Below are 19,550 nucleotides of genomic sequence, written 5' to 3'. Positions count from 1 at the left end.
TTCTACTTCCAAGATTATTCATTTTATTAAGGGTACTAATATAGAGTTTGAAGATGTTCAAATTCACTATTAATACAGGCTATTTATAGATTAATGGATTCCTGTAATTTCACACTTGTTTGTAAAAAAAAGAAAGCATAAAATATTAAAATTCAGAACATATACCCTATCACTCTAAAAAATACCCAACAGCAATAAGATAATCATTATACTTACTTCATCTCTATAAAGTGGGCTAGTATAATACATTATGTCCATTGCACTGCTGTTCAACATATCCCTTAAACCTCGTACTTTGTCAGGAGTAATGGAATCAACAGTGTCTACAAACAAACATACAAACAAACAAACTTACAGAAGATATCTGTCTTCGGGGAAAAATAAATTGTGAAAAAAATTACATTCTCTGAAATCACAGCTCTTTAAGTTAACATTTCAATATGCAAGACTAGTTTTGGATCTAATGATCTTTTCCTTCTTGCAAAATATAGCAAGAAAAAAATAGACATTAAGGGGAAGAGAAACAGCATTAAAGGATGAAGGCCATTGTCAAATCTATGAAGCCTGACCATTTTCTGTACTGGAGTTTGCATGATATTCAGGGGTACCCATAGCAAACCAGGCCATCTCTATTCCTGGAACAGGTGTTATGGGACACGATCTCACTCTTTCTATACCTCCTTTTCTGTTTTGGACTATGCACAGGGCCTGGCAATACCCATGTAGAATGCCTAGTGGCACTGGTGACAAACCAGCAACAAATTAAAAAGTTTCTTTACACTTTACATTTATCTATTTTTAGTAAAATAAAGATTCTATGAGGAAGAGCTATCAAATTAAAAATATGCACAAAGGCATATCGGCAATGGGCAGCTGCAGTAAACAAGATAAAGTTGGTGTAAGTTACTTCGGAAAAAAACTGTAAATAAACTGTATAGCAAATATGCACAGACTCTGAGTTACAGCTAACTTATGGAAATTCTACCATGGGGAGACTATTCTATTAAACGCTTAATAAGATAATTAGAGATCCAGACAAATTTGCATTTCTTATAGAAATACAAAGAAGTTCTATGCTCCTAATAACACTGTTTTATGTTTCCTGGTGCACATGTGTAAGCTTTTCCTTAGGGTATACATATCTAGGAGTGAAACTGCTGTATCATAAGGCACATACACATTTGACTTTACAAGATAATGTCAAACTGACTCCCCACGTAATTGTACCAATTTACATTCCCAACAACAGTGAATGAGAATCCTCACTGCTACACATCTTCATTGATGCATAGCCTCACCTTAAATTTTTGCTAAACTGATGGGTGTCAATGATATTTTATTGTGGTTTTAATTTGCATTTCTTTTATTACTACACTAGTGAGATGCATATTATATGTAGTATATAAAATATTTTAAAATATTAACATAAAACATATACATATTGTATATAAATAATCTCTTTAAGTGCTCTCTTTTTTATTCTGGATATTAAAACTTTGGTGGCTATATCTGTTGCAACCTCTTTTCTCAGTTTGTGGTTGATCTTTCATTCTTTACTAGTAGCCCATTTGCAGGAAGAATCCTTCAAGCAGCCGCTGCGGCCGCGTGTGCTGCCGCTGTTGCAGCCACCACGCCTGCACCCCGCACCGCTGCCGCCCGCCCCACCCCACCACGCTCCGCCCCGCCCGGGCTTTCCCTCTGGCAGCCACCTTGCTTTCCGCTTTTCCTCCCTCTTCCTTCTAAGTTGTCTTCAGTCTTCACTCCTCCCTCCCTCAGCATATGCAAATTAACCACCATCTTTGTTGGGTAATTTGCATACCCACCCTGATTGGCTGGTGGGCGTGGCTTTGGCATAGCGAAGGTGCGGTCAATTTGCATATTACTGTTTTATTAGGTAGGATGTCAACTGAGATAATTTTAATCAGGTTTATCCATGTTACTTTGTAGTTGTGTTTCCTGTCTTAAGGAGATACAATCCTATATTTTTCTAATACTTTAAAAAGTCCTGGCTTTCACATATATTTGATCCATTTGGAATGTGAAGTAGGGATTGTTTTTACTCCCCTCTCCTCTCAAAGAATAACCAGTTACCAAGTACCATTTATGGAACAGGCCATCCTTTCACCAATGCTCTAGAACAGTGGTCGGCACACATGCGGCTCTTCCACAAAATACCACGTGCGGGCGCACACGTACAGTGCGATTGAAACTTCGTGGCCCATGCGCAGAAGTCGGTTTTCGGCCTGGGCGTGTCTAATTTGAAGTGGCGTTAGAATACTCAAGGGGCCAAAGAGCCACATGTGGCTCGAGAGTCACCGTTACCAACCACTGATCTATAATATCAGCTCAGTTATATATCAGGTCTGTTTTCGGGAGTCTCTAGGCTAGTGCACTGGCCTATCCTTGTGCCAACATGACTCCCCTCATTCCCTCTTGTTCTGTATCTTGGTTATTTTGGAACCTTTGCTCTTCTATAATAATTTTAGAATCAGCTTGTAAAGTTTCAGGAAAAACTCTATTAGGATGTTGATTAGAAGTGCATGAAATCTATAAATCAATTTAGGAAAATTAACAACTCTAAGATATTGAGTCATGTAATCTAAGAAAATGATCTTTATATTTATTTAACTTGTATTTAATATCTTTTAACAGTTTTTTCATTTTTAATATAAATGTACATATTTTATTAGATTTATTTCTAGGAACTTAAAAATGATGTTTGCTATAGGAAAATACCTTTTATCATTATTTAAAAATTTACAAACAGTAAAAACAACTCTTGGGTTTTTGGTGGTTGTTATTGTTAATCCTAACCCGAGGAGATTTTTCCATTGACTCCTTTTTTAGAGAGAGTGGAAGGGAGGGGGGAGAAACAGAGAAAGAAAAACATTGATGTGAAAGAGACACATTGATTGGTTGCCTCCCCCACGGATCAAGCCTGCAATAGAGGTACATGCCCTTGCCTGGAATTGAACCTGGGACCTTTCAGCCTGCAGGCCAATGCTCTATCCATTGAATCAAACTGGCTAGGGCAAATAACTCTTAATTTTAATGCACATATGGTTTTACATAACTATCACCATGATTAGGATACAGACTGTTTCATCACCTTAAAAAACTCCCACATGCTGCCCTTTTTAATTCAAACCCTAGCCTTCCCGTAAACCCTGGCATCCACTGATATGTTCTCTGTCCTTTTCCAGTATGCCACATAAATGCAGCATAAGTATGTAAACTTTTGAGACTGGCTTCTGTGAGACTGTGTATAACAATAAACATATATTTATAGTTTTTGTCCCTGGTTTCTAGCTCAAGATTCCTAAAACCCTTGTAATTTCCTGAGTAATAGGGGTGACTGGTTTGTCTTTTATTATTCATAATAATAATAAGCCTCTTTCAACTATACTTAAGCTTATGCTAATGAGGTGAATCTTGGAAGATGGGGCTGGTTGCCAGAGGAACCAATCATGTAAGTAGAGGGTTGAAGTTTCTGTCCACTGAGTTAATCATCACCAGTCAATTAGTTAAATCAATTATGTCTACATAATGGAACCTCCATAAAACCCCTAAACAACAGGGATTGGAGAACTTCCAGATAGGTGAACATATATATATATCTATACACACACACATATTTGTTTTTTGTTAATCCTTACCTGAGGATTATTTCCCATTGATTTTTAGAGAGAGTGAAGAGGGGGAGAGAGAGAGAGAAACACTGATGTGAGAGAAACACATTGACTGGCTGCCTCCTACACATGCCCCTACCAGGGGTGGGAATGGAGCCTGCAACTGATGTATGTGCCCTTGACCAGAATCAAGCCAAGACCCTTCAGTCTGCAGGCCAATGCTCTATCCACTGAACCAAACTGGCTAGGGCCATCTATATTCTTTGTAATATCCTTTAGACCAGTAAATATAAGTAAATGTTTCCTGAATTTTTTTAAGTAGATCTAGTAAATTAAACCTCAGGATGGGGTCATAGGACCTCCCTCCCAATTTATAGCAGGCATCAATCTGGGACTTGTGATTGGCATCTGAAGTGAGGGGAGTCTTGTGGTACTGTGCCTTTAATCTGTCTGTGCTATATCTGGGTAGTATAATAAATGAGTTAAATTGTTGGACACCCAGTTGGTGTGCACTAAGAATTAGGCAATTGGTAGATAATCACTCCCCCGCCACACCTTTATTTGGTGTCAGAAATATTGAGAATAGCGAGTGGTGTTTTTCCTTTAGCTTCTTTCACTCAGAATAATGCCACCTTCAAGATTCTATCTTAATAATTTAAATCTAACAAAAAAATTACAAACTTTTTTTTTATACTTTAAAAGGTGAATTTTATGGTATGAGAATTACACCTCAACAAAGCTGTTATTAGGAAAACACAGATTTGCCATTAAATTCCCCAAGAGGCAAGTTGGCTGCTGCTTTTATTGCAGTTCTACAGATAAATCAAATAAGGGTTGTTGGCAATGTGGTGTGATGAAAATACTGTGGACATTGGAGTCCAGCACTCAGATTTATATCCAGATCCTCAGCACCATGTGACCTTAGGCAAGTTACTGTTCTTTAAAAAAAAAAATAAAATATATATATATATAAATATGTGTGTATATATATATATATATATAAATATAATTATTAAGGTATTATATGTGTACATATCTTACCATTGCCCCCCCACCCAACTCCCATACATGCCCTCACCCCCCAATAAAAAATTACTAACTTTTGAGGGTTTTATTAAACATGAATTCATCTATGAATTCCTGACTAGCCCAAGAAACTTATCTAAATGAGTGGGAAAAGCCCAAAAGATAGTATTTTTACACTACAATTTTTACATATGAGCTATTGCTGATATGAAGTCTTCTTTGATCACTAGCATTTTTGTTTTATAGTTATTGCAACTTTTGATGCCATTTTGGTCTATTAGCTATAACTGACATTCTTGCCTATGAGACAGAATCTGACTTGAAAATCATCCAGGGAGGCAGTTTAGCAATGTGAATGAATCAGGGCTCTGGCAACAAACAAAGCTAGACTCTGCTTACTATTCTTAGGTAAATTCACCTTTTACTGAGTTTCAGTTTCCTTAACATTAAAACAGACAAAATAATGTAGTTATTTCATATATTTGTGAGAAAATTGAGATACTCCATGAAAAATGAATTGCAAAGTGCCAGGCACACAGTATAAAGGCAGCACAAATGGCAGTTGCTATTGTATCTAGTATAATTCTCTCATTTCCAGGTGATGTAAATAACCTAAACATTCTATTTTAATGGTTTTCATACTGAAAGGATACATTTTTGTTTAAAATATGTATTTTGGCTAACAATTCTTCAAGAAGGAAATAAACATGATTTACTTAAATATTACCAGCCCAGGGAATGTAAGAAAAACAACAAAACAAAAAACCTGATATTTTACCTTCCAAATATAGGGAAGGAAAATTATTAGGAAGAGAATGTAAGCTCATAAGAATTGTACCCTAGCTGATTTGGCTCAGTGGATAGAGTGTCGGCCCCGTGGACTGAAGGGTCCTGGGTTCGATTCAGATCAAGGGCACATGCCCAGGTGGCGGGTTCGATCCCCAGTAGGGGGTGTGCAGCTGATCAATGATTCTCTCATTGATGTTTCTATTTCTCTTTTCCTCTCTGAAATCAATAAAAAAAAAAAAAAAGAATTGTGACAATATGTTTTAAGTGTATTAACAAGTTAGGTGGCTCCACTGTGTAATGGATAGTGCACTGGACTTCTAAAAATAGACAAATAACTTTTTTGTCAAAAACTATAGAAAACATTTTGTTCTATCCACATACCATTCACCCCCACCCTCCTCCCCCCTCCCCAGTCCAGAGGGCATGCATGGAAACTGCTATATGTGAAATCTATATGGTGCTCCTAAGTCGGTATATAACTATTTTTAAAATCAATGGGTTTTATTTTCTTAAGTGATCTAAAACAAAGAATGAATATACCTCAAGACAACTAAATAAAGACCCTTTGTTCCCAATGAGCATCACCCTGTTGCCATTGGCTAAATCATTTGTTAATCCTCACCTGAGGATATTTTTCCATTGATTTTTTAGAAAGAGTGGAAGGAAGGGGGAGAGACAGAGAGAAACATTGATGTGAAAGACACACTGATTGGCTGCCTCCTATATGTGCCTGACTCTGGCCTGGGATGGACCTTGACCAGGAATCGAACCCTTGACCCTTTGGTGTGTGGGCCAGTGCTCTATCACTGAGCCATACTGGACAGGGCCAAATCATTTAAGTTTTAAACATAATGTACCTCCATCAAGAGTAAGTTTTGACCGCCACTCAACAGGCAGAAATTCAACATGTGTTGCATGGTTGGAAAAATGTCTTTCTTCTATTTTTCTAGCAGCCTCTCTCATCCTAAAAAACAACAAAATGAAAACAAAACAAAACTTTATCAGAGTAACTTCACAAATGTAATTATACGGTATAAAATGTTTTTAATTATAACACTTAAACTTGCTTATAACCACAACCAATTATGTTTTAATTACCACTATACTATACAATAGTTCATTTCAAAGCATATTCTGTCCATGCCAAATGTTCCTTCATATTTGGTCCTATCCAAAATGTCCATGCTTAAGACAATGCAGCTGGGCTTAACAGCCCATAGCACTTATTTATGCTTTTGGTTTATAGGATTAATACATAAAAGATATATCATGTTTTATTAATTCAACTAGAGGCCCGGTGCACAATTTTGTGCACCAGTGGGGTCCACCAGTGGGGTCCCTTGGCCTGTCCTGTAGGATTGGGCCGAAACCGGCTCTCCAACATCGCCTGTGGGATCCTGGATTGCAAGAGGGCACAGTCCAGGCCAAGGGACCTCACTGGTGCATGATCAGGGCCAGGGAGGGATATGGGAGGTTGGCCAGCTGTGGAGGGACCCCAGGAGGGCATGTCCGGCCCGTCTTGCTCAGTCCTGATCAGCCGGACCCCAGTAGCAAGCTCACCTACCGGTCAGAGCATCTTCTCTCTGGTGGTCAGTACACGTCTAGCAAGGGGTTGAGCAGTCTTAGCATATCATTAACATATTACACTGTTGTTTTTTTGTTTTTTAAAAATTACTTTATTGATTAAGGTATCACATATTTGTCATCAACCTCCCCTCCTCAAAACATATTACACTTTGATTGGTTGAACGGCCAACCAGACGATCGGACACTTAGCATATTAGGCTTTTATTATATAGGATAATTGCGTGTGACTGTATGCCAACAATACCTCTCCTTGCCTAGGTAGCCTAGATGGATCGGCGTGGACCAAAAGTCTCCATGGGCGTTTTGGACAGGTGCAAATATCAAAAACCTTTGGTTGTGGACCAAATGTCTGCTAATCTTGTGGATAGCACCATCACAATCAAGATACAGAATAAATCTATCGCCCCCTTTCCCCAGATGCTGGTAAGTGCTTGGTCCTTTGGAAGCACTAAGGCCGAGTTGGGGTGAGGCCCTCCCTTCATCTGGGGACCAGCACTGCTCCTGGCTGTGCTCACCCAGCACTTGCTGGCTCCATGGCCTGGTCTCAGAGCTCGCCTGCATATGAAGTGCCAATGATGGAGGATAAGATCAATGCCCTCATTAAAACAGCTGGTGTAAATGTTGAACCTTTCTGGCCAGGCTTGTTTGCAAAGGCTCTGACTAATGTCAACACTGGGAGCCTCCTTTGCAGCAAGGGCTGGTGGACCTGCCCCAGCAGTAGTGCTGCACCAGAAGGAGGTCCTGCCCCCTCCACCATTGTTGCCCCACTGAAGAGAAGAAAGTGGAAGCAAAGAAAGAAGAATCTGAGGAGTCTGACATGGGCTTTGGTCTTTTTGACTAAACAAACGTCTTTTATAACATACTTAATAAAAAGCTGAACTCTGGGGGAAAAAAGAATAATTCTATCCCCTCAAACTCCTTTAGAGTAGCACTTTTCCTCCATAATACTTTGTAAATCCCAGCTATCACATTATCTCACCTGTAGATTAGTATTTGTTTCTAAAATATAAGGAAAACATAACCCATTCAGTACTATTGTATCAAATAAACTATTTCGGCAAATATATAGTTCAGTGGTCCCCTTTTCTCAAATTATAAACGTTAACATTTATAATAACCCTGAAAATATTTTTTTTACACTTGGTTAAATTGAGCTCCAAATACAATCCATGCATTATAATTGGCAGATGGCTTTTAATCTGTAGGTTCCTCTCTCTCTTTTGCTTTGTAATTTTTTTAATATCCTGTAGTTTCTCAGAGTCTGATTTTTAATGACTGCATCTCCATGGTGTTACTTGTTCTTTGTTCCCTATTTCCTGTAATTTGGTAGTGAGATATAAGGGTTTGCTCTGATTCAAATTCTACTGTTTTGACAAGACTACTATTCCACAGGTACATACATCTGGTTTTCTCTCTTTTTGGTGATGCTGGCTGATGTCCACTGATTAGATTCATTAGTTTATTATGGTTGGAAAAAGGTGCTTGGGTACTTTTAAATGCTATAACTCCTTATACTTCTAAAAATAAAATTCCTCACATCAGATATTTATCTATATTGTGGTATACCCAAATAGTTTCACAAAAACGGCAAGATAAATGGTTAATTTTTCCCTTTTATTAACAATTTTCAAAATACTGGTTTGTTAGGTTTTATATATACAGGATGTCCCAAAAATATATATATATACACTTTAACAGCTGATAGCTCAATTTTGAAAATGAAATGCATTTTAATAAAAACATTGCCTTTATAATTATGGGCAATTTGTATAATTATTTGGACAAACGTTTATTCAAATCCTTTACCCATTTAAAAAATTGGGCCGTTCCTTTTACTGTTGAATTAAGAGTTCTTCAAATATCCTAGATGCTAGACCCTTATCAGATATATAATTTGCAAATATTTCTCCCATTTTGTGGGTTGTCTTCACTGTTTCAATAGTGTTTGTTGAAGAACAAGTTTTAAATTTTGACAAATCCAATTTATGTATTTTTTTCTTTTATGGCTTCTAGTTTTGATGTCATGTACCATTTGTTAAAAGGCCATTCTTTCCTCATTGAATCATTTTAGCACTCTTATAAAAAATCAATGGATGTGCCCCCGGGTCCGGGTGAGGCCATGTGTTCCTGGATCCGGGTGAGGCCTCTCGCACCTAGGTCCGGGTGAGGCCACGCGCCCCTGAGTCTGGGAGAGGCTGGGTCCCTGGGCCCGGGTGAGGCCACGCGCCCCTGGGTCCAGGTGAGGCCTTGCGCCCCAGGACCCGGGTGAGGCTGGGTCCCTGGGCCCGGGTGAGGCCACGTGCCCCTGGGTCCGGGTGAGACCACGCGCCACTGGACCCGGATGAGGCTGGGTCCCTGGGCCCGGGTGAGGCCATGTGCCCCTGGGTCTGGGTGAGGTCTTGCGCCCCTGGGTATGGGTGAAGCCGGATCCTGGGTCCGGGTGGGGCCGTGTGCCCCTGGATCCGGGTGAGGCTGGGTCCCGGGCCCGGGTGAGGCCACGCGCCCCCTGGGTCTGGGTGAGGCCACGTGCCCCTGGGTCCGGCCGAGACCAAACCAGAGGGAGTCGGACCTCCGTTACCACCATTTGTCCACCATCCAGAGCTGAGGGGTCAGTGCTGACATGTACACATAAGGAACTGGTGGACATTGAAATTGGGTCTCAAAAGAACTGTTGGTCCAGAAAGAAACTCACTACAGACTGACTCATTTGCCTGTCAGCATAACTATTATTGCTCGTCTCACATTCAGTTCTTATAAGTATATATCTAGTGACACATGATCTCGCTCATCTTGGGGAAATGATGAACAACATAGACTGAGGAACAAGAACAGAACCAGAAACAAGGAGGCATCGATCGGACTATCGGGCCTCAGAGGGAGGATAGGGGAGGGTGGGGGGAGGGGGGAGAGATCAACCAAAGGACTTGTGTGCATGCATATGAGCCTATCCAATGGTTAAGCTCAACAGGGGGTTGGGGCATCCGTGGGGAGGGGTGTGGGATGGGAATGGGGGGATGAGGACAAATATGTGACACCTTAATCAATAAAGAAATTAAAAAAAAAATCAATGGAATTCTCAATTCTACTCCATTGTTCTATCTTTTTATCAGCCAGAACCACAATGTCTTGATACTACAGCTTTGTAGCAAGTTACAAAATTGGGAAGTGTGAGTTCTCCCTTTGTTCTTTTTCAAGACAGTGTGGGCTGTTCTGGGTCCCTTGCCTTTCTATGTGAATTTCAGGATCAGCTTGTCAATTTGTGCAAAAAAGACTAGTGGGATTTTGACGACTTTGTAGGTCAATTTGGGAAGTACTACCATCTTAACACTAAATGTTCTAAGGTACAATCATGGGTTGCCATTTTCATTTATTTAGGTCTTCTTTAATTCCTTTCAATGACATATTATAGTTTTCAGTGTGCAAATCTTCCACTTCTTTTGTAATACATATCCCTAAGTATTTTATTCTTTTTGATGCTAACTGTAAGTGGAAATACTTTCTTAATTTAATTTTCAGTTTGTTCAATGCTAGTGTATAAATACAATTGATTTTTGTATATTGATCTTGTATCCTGTAACTTTGCTGAGTTCATTTCTTAGCCTTTATAGTTGTACTAGAGGCCCGGTGCATGAAATTCGTGCATGGGGGCGGGGGGTGTCCCTCAGCCCAACCTGCACCCTCTCCAATCTGGGACCCCTCGAGGGATGTCCGACTGCCCATTTAAGGATCGGGCCTAAACGGGCAGTCGGACATCCCTCTCACAATCCAGGACTGCTGGCTCCCAACTGCTTGCCTGCCTGCCTTCCTGATTGCCCCTAACTGCTTCTGCCTGCCAGCCTGATCATCACCTAACCACTCCCATGCCAGTCTGATTGATGTCTAACCGCTCCCCTGCAAGCCCGTTTGCCCCCAACTTCCCTCCTCTGCCAGCCTGGTCACCCCTAACTGCCCTCCCCTGCAGGGTTGATCGCCTCCAACTGCCCTCCCTTGCAGGCCTGGTCCCTGTCAACGGCCCTCCCTTGCATGCCTGGTGCCTCCCAACTGCCCTCCCCTGCTGGCCATCGTGTGTCCAAATGGAGGCAGGATCTTTGACCACATGGGGGCAGCCATCTTGTGTGTTGGAATGATGCAGGCCGGCCATGCCCCCTGGCGACCCAGGAAGAGGCCCTGGTATCTGGGATTTATTTACCTTCTACAATTGAAACTTTGTAGCCTGGAGCGGAGCCAAGCTTCCTGCTCACTCCGTGGTGGCAGCCATTTCTGTTGGGGTTTATTTACCTTCTATAATTGAAACTTTGTAGCCTTGAGTGGAGGCCTGGGCTGGCCAGGGTATGCGGAAAGCTTTGCTTCTTCCATTGCCAGGGGCAACCCTAGCCTCCCGCTCTTTCCAGCTCCATGGCTGCCGCCATTTCTATTTGGATTTGTTTACCTTCTATAATTGAAACTTTGTAGTCTTGAGTGGAGGCTTAGGCCGGCAAGGGCAGGCGGAAAGCTTGGCTTCCTCCATTGCTGGGGAAACCCAAGCCTCCCTCCTGCTCTCTGTTGCTGTAGCCATCTTGGTTGGGTTTATTTGCATACTCGCTCTGATTGGCTTGTGGGCGTGGCTTGTGGGTGTAGCAGTGATGGTTAATTTGCATACTACTCTTTTATTAGGTAGTATTGTGAATTCCTTAAGATTTCCTATATATAAGATAATTTCATCTGTAAACAGTTTTATTTCTTCCTTTCTAACCTGGATATCTTTTATATTGTTTTTTGCCTAATTGCCCAGGTTTAAATCTATAGTACAAGGTTGAATGAAAGTGATAGGAGGAAATACCTTTGTTTTGTTCTTGATCTTGGGAGAAAGCTTTCAGTCTTTTGCTGTTAAAGTATAATGTTAGTTGTGGACTTATAGATGCTCTTTATCAGATCAAGGAAATTTCCTTTTACTTCTAGTTAAGCCACATGTGTCTATTTTTCCTTTTGCTCTGTTAATGTGGTGTAGTACTCTTGTTTTGATTCTTTTAAATGTTGAACCAATCTTGCATTTCTGGGATAAATCCCACTTGGCCATCTATAATAATAAAAGCATAATGTGCAAATTGACCCAACTACCGAACAGCAGAACAACTGTTTGGACGACCTTCCGGACAACCATTCTATGACACACACTGGCACCAGGCCAGGCAAGGTGGGCATGATGTGATTATTCCGGGGGCCCCACCATTGCCCCATGATCACCCTGCAGAGGGAGGCCCAGGCCACCCTCTGCAGGGCGATCGATGGTCGGGGGGGGGGCCTTAGTGATTACTCCAAAGAGGGAGGCCCAGGCCACTCTCTGCACAGCAATCGGTCATGGAACCCCAGTCAGGTGGGCAGGGCCTCCCTCTGCTGGGTGATCAATCATGGAGCCCCGCGATGAATCACCCCAAAGAGAGCGGCCCAGTCCACTGACCAGTGAAGCTATGGTGGGTGTGCAGGGCCAACCAGTGATCACCCCGCAGAGGGAGGCCCAGGCCAGCCAAGTGATCACACCTGCTTGTCGCCCGCAGAGGGAGGTGAACGGTGGCGGGGGGGTAATGCCACACAGATGGCAAGCAGTGGCAGCGGTAGGGGTGGGGCCAGCTGCCAGCCACCAGCCGGGAAAAGGAAAGCCCAGATAGGCCCTGATTGCTGGCCAGGCCTAGGGACCCTAACCAAGAGGTCCCAGATTGTGAGAGGGCGCAGGCCAGGCTGAGGGACTCCCCCTCTACCCATGTACAAATTTCATGCACTGGGCCTCTAGTAGTGTATAATCCTCTTTACATGTTGCTGGTATTTGGTTAAAATTTTTTGTGTTCATAAGTGATATTTATTTTTATTCATAGGGATTATTGGTCTATAGTGTTCCCCCATCCTTGTGATGTCTTTATCTGGTTTTGGTATTAGGATAATACTGGCTTCATAGAATGAGCTGGGAAGTCTTCTGTCTTCTATTTTTTGGAGAGTTTGTGAAGAATTGTTGCTAAGTCTTTTTTTAATGTTTTGTAGAATTCACAGTAAAGTCATCTGGTCTTGAGCTTTTTTGTGTTTTGGAAGAAATTTTTTATTATGAATTCAAATGTTTTACTTGTTAAAGGTCAATTTAGATTTTCTATTTCTTGTTACTTACTACCATATCAGTTTGTCAGCTTGCGTCTTTCTAGAAATTTGTCCACTTCATCTAAGTTATCTAATTTGTTGACATAGAATTGTGCATAGCATTCCCTTATAATCCTTTTGAATTCTGTAAAGTCCCCTCTTTCACTCCTGATTTTAGTAATTTAAATTTTCTTTTTATTCTTGTATAATCTAGCTAGAGGTTTCTCACTTTTGTGAATATTTTCAAAGAACCATAAAAATATAGATATTTTCTTCATTGTGCTTTATAAATGCATAGTTTATCATCATATATTAAATAGTTGTAGTTTATCAACCAATCTCTTACTGCTGAACATTTGCAATGAATAGCCTTGTGCATATATCTTTTTGTATATATTTTTTAAATCCTCACCCAAGGATATTTTTCCATTGATTATTAGAGAGTGGAAAGAAAGAAGGAAGGGAGAGAGAGGAAGGGATAGTAGGAGGGAAAGAGAGAGAAATATCGATGTGAGAGACATCAACTGGTTGCCTCCCACATGGGCCCTGACCTGGGGCAGGAATTGAGCCTGAAATTGAGGTAGATGACTTTGACTGGGAATTGAACCCGCGACTCTTTGGTCCATGGGTTGATGCTCTAACCACTAAGCAAAACCGGCCAGAGTTCTTTTGTATTTTTGCTGATAATATCTTTGACTTAGAAGTAGGTTTTCTGGGTACTTTCAACAATAAAGATAAATTAAAAAAAAGAAAAGATGTAAGTTTGCTGGGTCAAAGGACAAATGCATTTACACTAATAAAAGAGCAAGATGCAAATTGTCTATACCTTCGCGACGCCCACCAGCCAATCAGGATTTTGCAAATTAACCCAACAAAGATGGTGGGTTAATTTGCATACACAGGTGCCCAGCGGCTAGGGGCAGGGCGGGACACTTGTGTCATCGCCACCCCAGCAGCTCTGGACCTCTGGGCAGCGTGGGAAGGTGGAAAGGCAGTTCCGGGCTGGAGCAAAGGCAGAAAGGCGGCTCCAGGCCAGAGCAAAGTGGTGCCGGCAGCGAGGGGAAGGAAGGCCCATTCTTGCATGAATCTTCGTGCATCGGGCCTCTAGTATACCTATAATTTTGAAAGATATTGCCATATACACTCTCCTCCATTGTTTTTCACTAGAAGTATGTTAATGCCTATTACCCACAGCCTGGCCAAAAGAGTATACTGTCAAATTTTGGGTTTTTGCTAATCTAATAGTCAAGAAATGACATCTTATGTAATTTTAACATACATTTTATGAGCATGGTTGAGCATTTCCTTTTCTGGGAACTGGCTGATCACATCTTTAGCTCGTTTTTCTGTAAGGTGGTTAGACATTATTTCTTTTATTTTTAGAAGTTCTAGATATTAACTGTTCATCTGTGATATAAGTTGCAGATGTTTTCTCTCAGTTTGTCTATGTTTTGCCATATGGCTTCTTTGGGATGATTTAATATTTATCGATATTTTTCCTTATTGCTTCTGGATCAAGTCATAGTTAAGACAGTTTTTCTCTATTCCTAAGGTGCAGAAGAATTCCAACTCCCCTCAACCCTATCTTTTAAATTCACAATACTTGTATGGTTTCATTTCTTACGTTTAAATGTGATCTAATTCAAATTTATCTTAGTGTGAAAAATGAACCCAATTTTATTTTTATCCATATTGTTATCTAGCTATCCCAATTCTATTTGTTAAAAAGTATTTCTTCATTTTTAATATATTTTAAAAGGCATTATTTACAACATAATATAGTTGGCCCTGGAACAACACCAGTTTGAACTGCTCAATTGTACTTATATGCAGGTTTTTTTCAATTGACCTACACCAGTGATGGCGAACCTATGACATGCGTGTCGGCACTGACACGCGTAGCCATTTCTGATGACACGTGGCCGCTGAGGCGGCCGCATGCCGAGGATGAAACATTTGCTGCTCCTGAGGATGAAACATTTGCGAAATAATGTTTTTTCCTCAAAGTGACACACTACCCGAGTTATGCTCAGTTTTTTGGCAAAGTTTGACACACCAAGCTCAAAAGGTTGCCCATCACTGACCTACACAGTTCAAAGCCATGTTGTTCAAGGATCAACCGGTGGTTGGGACTCTTTCTTTCTTTTTTTTTATATATATATATTTTTAATATATTTTATTGATTTTTTACAGAGCGGAAGAGAGAGGGATAGAGAGTTAGAAACATCGATGAGAGAGAAACATCGATCAGCTGCCTCTTACACACCCCCTATTGGGGATGTGCCCACAATCAAGGTACCTGCCCTTGACCGGAATAGAACCCGGAACCTTTGAGTCCGCAGGCCGACGCTCTATTCACTGAGCCAAACCGGTTTTGGCGGTTGGGACTCTTTCTACATGGAGGGCCAACTGAAGTTATACACAGATATTCAATAGCAAAGGACATCAGAGCACCTAACCCTTGTGCTGTGCAAGGGTCAAGGGTCAACTGTAATATTTTATTGATTGTATATCCCCAAAGTTGCCATTTTAAAAGACCTAAATACATTCTGGGTTACCAAAAAACAATTTCTTTCTCATCCTCTCAAATGTTCAGTTTTAACAAATATGAGTATATAAAAGAAAAAATATTTTAAGATTTCTATTATTCTACTCACATATTCATTTTTGACCCCCCTCCACCTGGCTCCTGCCCCTTCCCAAGCCTTTACTGTACTGTTGTTTGTGTCTATGGGTTATGCATATATATATATATATATATATATATATATATATATGTATATATGCATATATATACATACATACACATATATATATATATATATATACACACATATATATATACACACACACACAAGTTCTTTGATGGCTGTACAGTTTTTATATTTTTCATTGTGAAATAATTATTAGGAAGTGGTAAGTTTGTTATCTGAATTTACAAAAACAAAATAGTTCATTTAGACTAGTGGTTCTCAACCATGGACAATTTTTCCCTCCAGAGGACACTTGGCAATGTCAAGAAACATTTTTGGTTGTTACAAGTAGGGGTTCTAATTGCAACTAGTGGGTAGAGGTCAGGAATATTGCTAAAATATCTAACTACTGATAGGTCAGCCATCCACATTAAAGAATTATCTGGTCAAAAACATCAATAGTGATGAGTTTGAGGAACCCTGATTTTGAGTTAAAAACTCAAAAACAATACATTTGTTTAAAATGCTGTCCTTTTCTACAGTAAACTTACACAATTCTACACTCCAAGCATCACTACTAATAGTTCTCAATGGTCACATAAGTAGGTACTGATTAGGCAAGCAGCCATGTCTACTGAATTACTTGGTTATAATTATCTGGAGTGGCTTTTTTTAAAAAAGGAAGAAAATATGAAAGAAGATAGTGAGGAACAAAGTTTAGATTCTAAACTAGATGGAGAATGTATTCATCAAAGAACTCACATGGCTGTGTTTTTGATAATTCTTCCTTGGTCCATCTTCTGCCCGATGCCATGCACAACAAATACAATGTGGGTTGTCTGAGATGGTTTGTCTTCTAATGAGGCTTCTTCTACATAACCTCTATGAAGTCTGGTCCCACTACTTGATGCTGTAAAAAATTTATGACTCAAAATTTATTGTTTATTCCAAAAATAGCATTCTCATAATATATTGAAAGAAATAATGAAAAAAATAAAGTATTACAAAAAAATTTCACTGGGTTAGGAAGGGATAAAATTTGTAAGATGATGTATATTGATTGGCTTTGATATGAAGTGTTAAACTGGACAGGACACCAAAGCCAGAAACCATAAAGAAAAATAAAACAAAGGAAGGAAGGAAAAAAGGAAGGAAAGAAGAAAGACTTGAACACAGCTCCGGACCTCTGGGCAGCATGGGAAGGTGGAAAGATTTAAAAATTTTAAATTTCTCTATAAAAAAATACCATGAAGCAAAAATAAAAGATGAATAACTGGGAAAATTTATATAAAATATGATACACGGTAAGTTAATTGCCTAAATATAAAAAGAGAGCTTACTTATAAAAAAATGAAAAAGATTCAAACAGCAAAACAGGAAAAAGATATAAGGTAATTCACAAAACAAATACAACCAACTAATGAACATATAAAACAATATTCAAGAACACCTGCTATCAAAGAAATTAAAATCAAAAATTGGATAATAAAATAAATTATATCAGACTTGAAAAAAAAATTTTTTTTTAATTTATTTTTTGATAATGCTCTCATATCTTCCCTGGTAACATTCCCTCTTTTCCTTCTTTTTTGTCAAAGGTCTTTAGAGTTGTCTATTACCCTGCCTCCATTTCTTTACCTTGTACTTAAGCTTCAACCCATGCCACTCTGGCTTCTGCCCCATCAATCCATCTAAATCACCAATGACCTTCATTTCATTAAGTCCAATGAAAAATTTTTAGTCTTCATCTTCTTTAATGCTATGGTTCCATATCAAAGTTTTATTTTCACACTAGTACCTCGGATTTGACTGCTTTTATAAGTATAAAAGAATTTTTTATTAATCTTGTCAAATCATTCTAAATATATAATTATTCATTGATGAATACATGTCAAGTTAATCACCTTAATAAATGTTTCATTTAACAGGTCAGTAAATGTCATTAACTATAACACATACTTAAAATATACTAAAAATATAATTTGAATAGTCTATTCTAAATATAAGAGAAATACTCAGATTCCCCAAATTTTAACAAATTATAGCAATATTTAACAATTACCTTTAGAAAATCCCAGTTTTTGGGTAACTGTTCTTGCAATTTTAGATGTTGTTGCATCACTATAAATATATACTTCATCCATATTGTGCCAGTCCACGTGATTTCGACTCAACTTGAAACTATGAACAGCTGTTGCAAAAAGGAAAAACTGATTGAAGGTCTCCAAGATAAATTCCATTTGTGTGAAAAATTATAATACACAGATTTTTGAATCTATGTATGAACTTAGTTCAATAAAAAAAACCTATTTCATTGAAACACATATTAATGTAAAGCAAGTAATGGATAGAGACTTTATTTTGTAAATGATTAGCCATGCAATAGGGAATGACAACTTATTATAACAACATGGAATAGTGGCTTAACTACCATAAATTTTAACCTCTAACACAGGCGTCCTCAAACTACGGCCCGCGGGCCACATGCGGGTGTTTTTGCCGTTTTGTTTTTTTACTTCAAAAAAGATATGTGCAGTGTGCATAGGAATTTGTTCATAGTTTTTTTTTAAACTACAGTCCGGCCCTCCAATGGTCTGAGGGATAGTGAACTGGCCCCCTGTTTAAAAAGTTTGAGGACCCCTGCTCTAACAAGTAGTTAATGGGTTTTGATAAAGTACTGCCTTCCCAGGTGATGTACTATTCCAAAGTCCTCAATAGCTTTGACACAGAAACTTAAGTTCCACTTCTTCTGTTGATTTTTATTTTTGGATCTGTGAAAATTTCACTCAGTGCAAAATAAAACAAGTCTCATAGAGAAAAAAAATTATCTTTAAACTGAGAAGAAAATAATCTAATTTACAAGAGTATAAGATATTTCTGGAATGGATATTAAAGCCAATTATCACTGGATATTGCTCACCATAAGAAAAATTCAAAGTTGAAAGATGTTTTAGTAAGAAATCAATTTTTTTTTTATAATGCTCAAATCAGTATGCTTTTATTGCATTTCTGTAACTGCTGTATGGTCGGTAAAAATGAGTTAAAAAAAATCAAACCTATATGCTCCAGAAATTCATAAACTCTGTAAGGCAGGAACTATGTCTTGATTATTATGTATCACTAGCACCAAACACAGTGTCCTCACAAAGTGTCTGACATGTATCACAAATTTAGTAATGTTTGTGGAAGCAATGAACCAAGGAAATTGTCATAACATGTCCACTAATTCATAATTTAATAATGATTATATTTTGAAGAACTTAAATGTTTCCTTTATCTCTGGTATAGAAGTAAGAACAATTAATATACCATATTCAGAAAACTAGGCATCTTCAGATCATTATGCTTGATTTATTTTCTAAAAATCCTCTTTAAGCAAAATATTATCTCCCATTATATACAAAGACACATAGGTACAAAGAGATAAAGTGACTTGACACAGAATAATTACTGGACCATCTAATATTCTTTTGATTTGAAGATGGGCTGAAAGTAACCTCAAGCTAAATATGAAAAAATATATATAACCTAGGTCAAGATCTAAGATCCTAAGACATTTTTATGTACAGTGGAACCTCGGTTCTAAAACTTAATTTGTTCCAGAATGCTGTTCTGGAAGCGATTTGATCGAAAACCGAATCATTTTTCCCCATTAGAAATAATATAAGTTGATTAATCCATTCCAGACCTCAAAATAATTCCTGTTTAACTTTTCTTATATACA

At 38.9% G+C, this 19,550-nt stretch overlaps 1 protein-coding gene across 7 annotated transcripts in view; it reads right to left on the bottom strand.

The window, feature by feature from the left end:
• Positions 1 to 19,550, bottom strand: part of DDHD1 (DDHD domain containing 1) — a 101,417-nt gene that overhangs the window by 42,824 nt on the left and 39,043 nt on the right. For all 7 annotated transcript variants that reach the window (XM_028141743.2, XM_028141739.2, XM_028141742.2 and 4 more), the window contains 4 exons: positions 17,889 to 18,017; positions 16,589 to 16,736; positions 6,302 to 6,408; positions 217 to 323 (listed from right to left, as the gene is read on the bottom strand). In XM_028141743.2, the coding sequence (XP_027997544.2) occupies positions 217 to 323; positions 6,302 to 6,408; positions 16,589 to 16,736; positions 17,889 to 18,017 (491 nt within the window). The remainder of the gene's footprint in view (positions 1 to 216; positions 324 to 6,301; positions 6,409 to 16,588; positions 16,737 to 17,888; positions 18,018 to 19,550) is intronic.

Source organism: Eptesicus fuscus, chromosome 5 (assembly GCF_027574615.1).
Source record: "Eptesicus fuscus isolate TK198812 chromosome 5, DD_ASM_mEF_20220401, whole genome shotgun sequence".
Lineage (NCBI taxonomy): Eukaryota > Metazoa > Chordata > Mammalia > Chiroptera > Vespertilionidae > Eptesicus > Eptesicus fuscus.
This window is presented reverse-complemented; position numbering and strand designations above follow the sequence as displayed.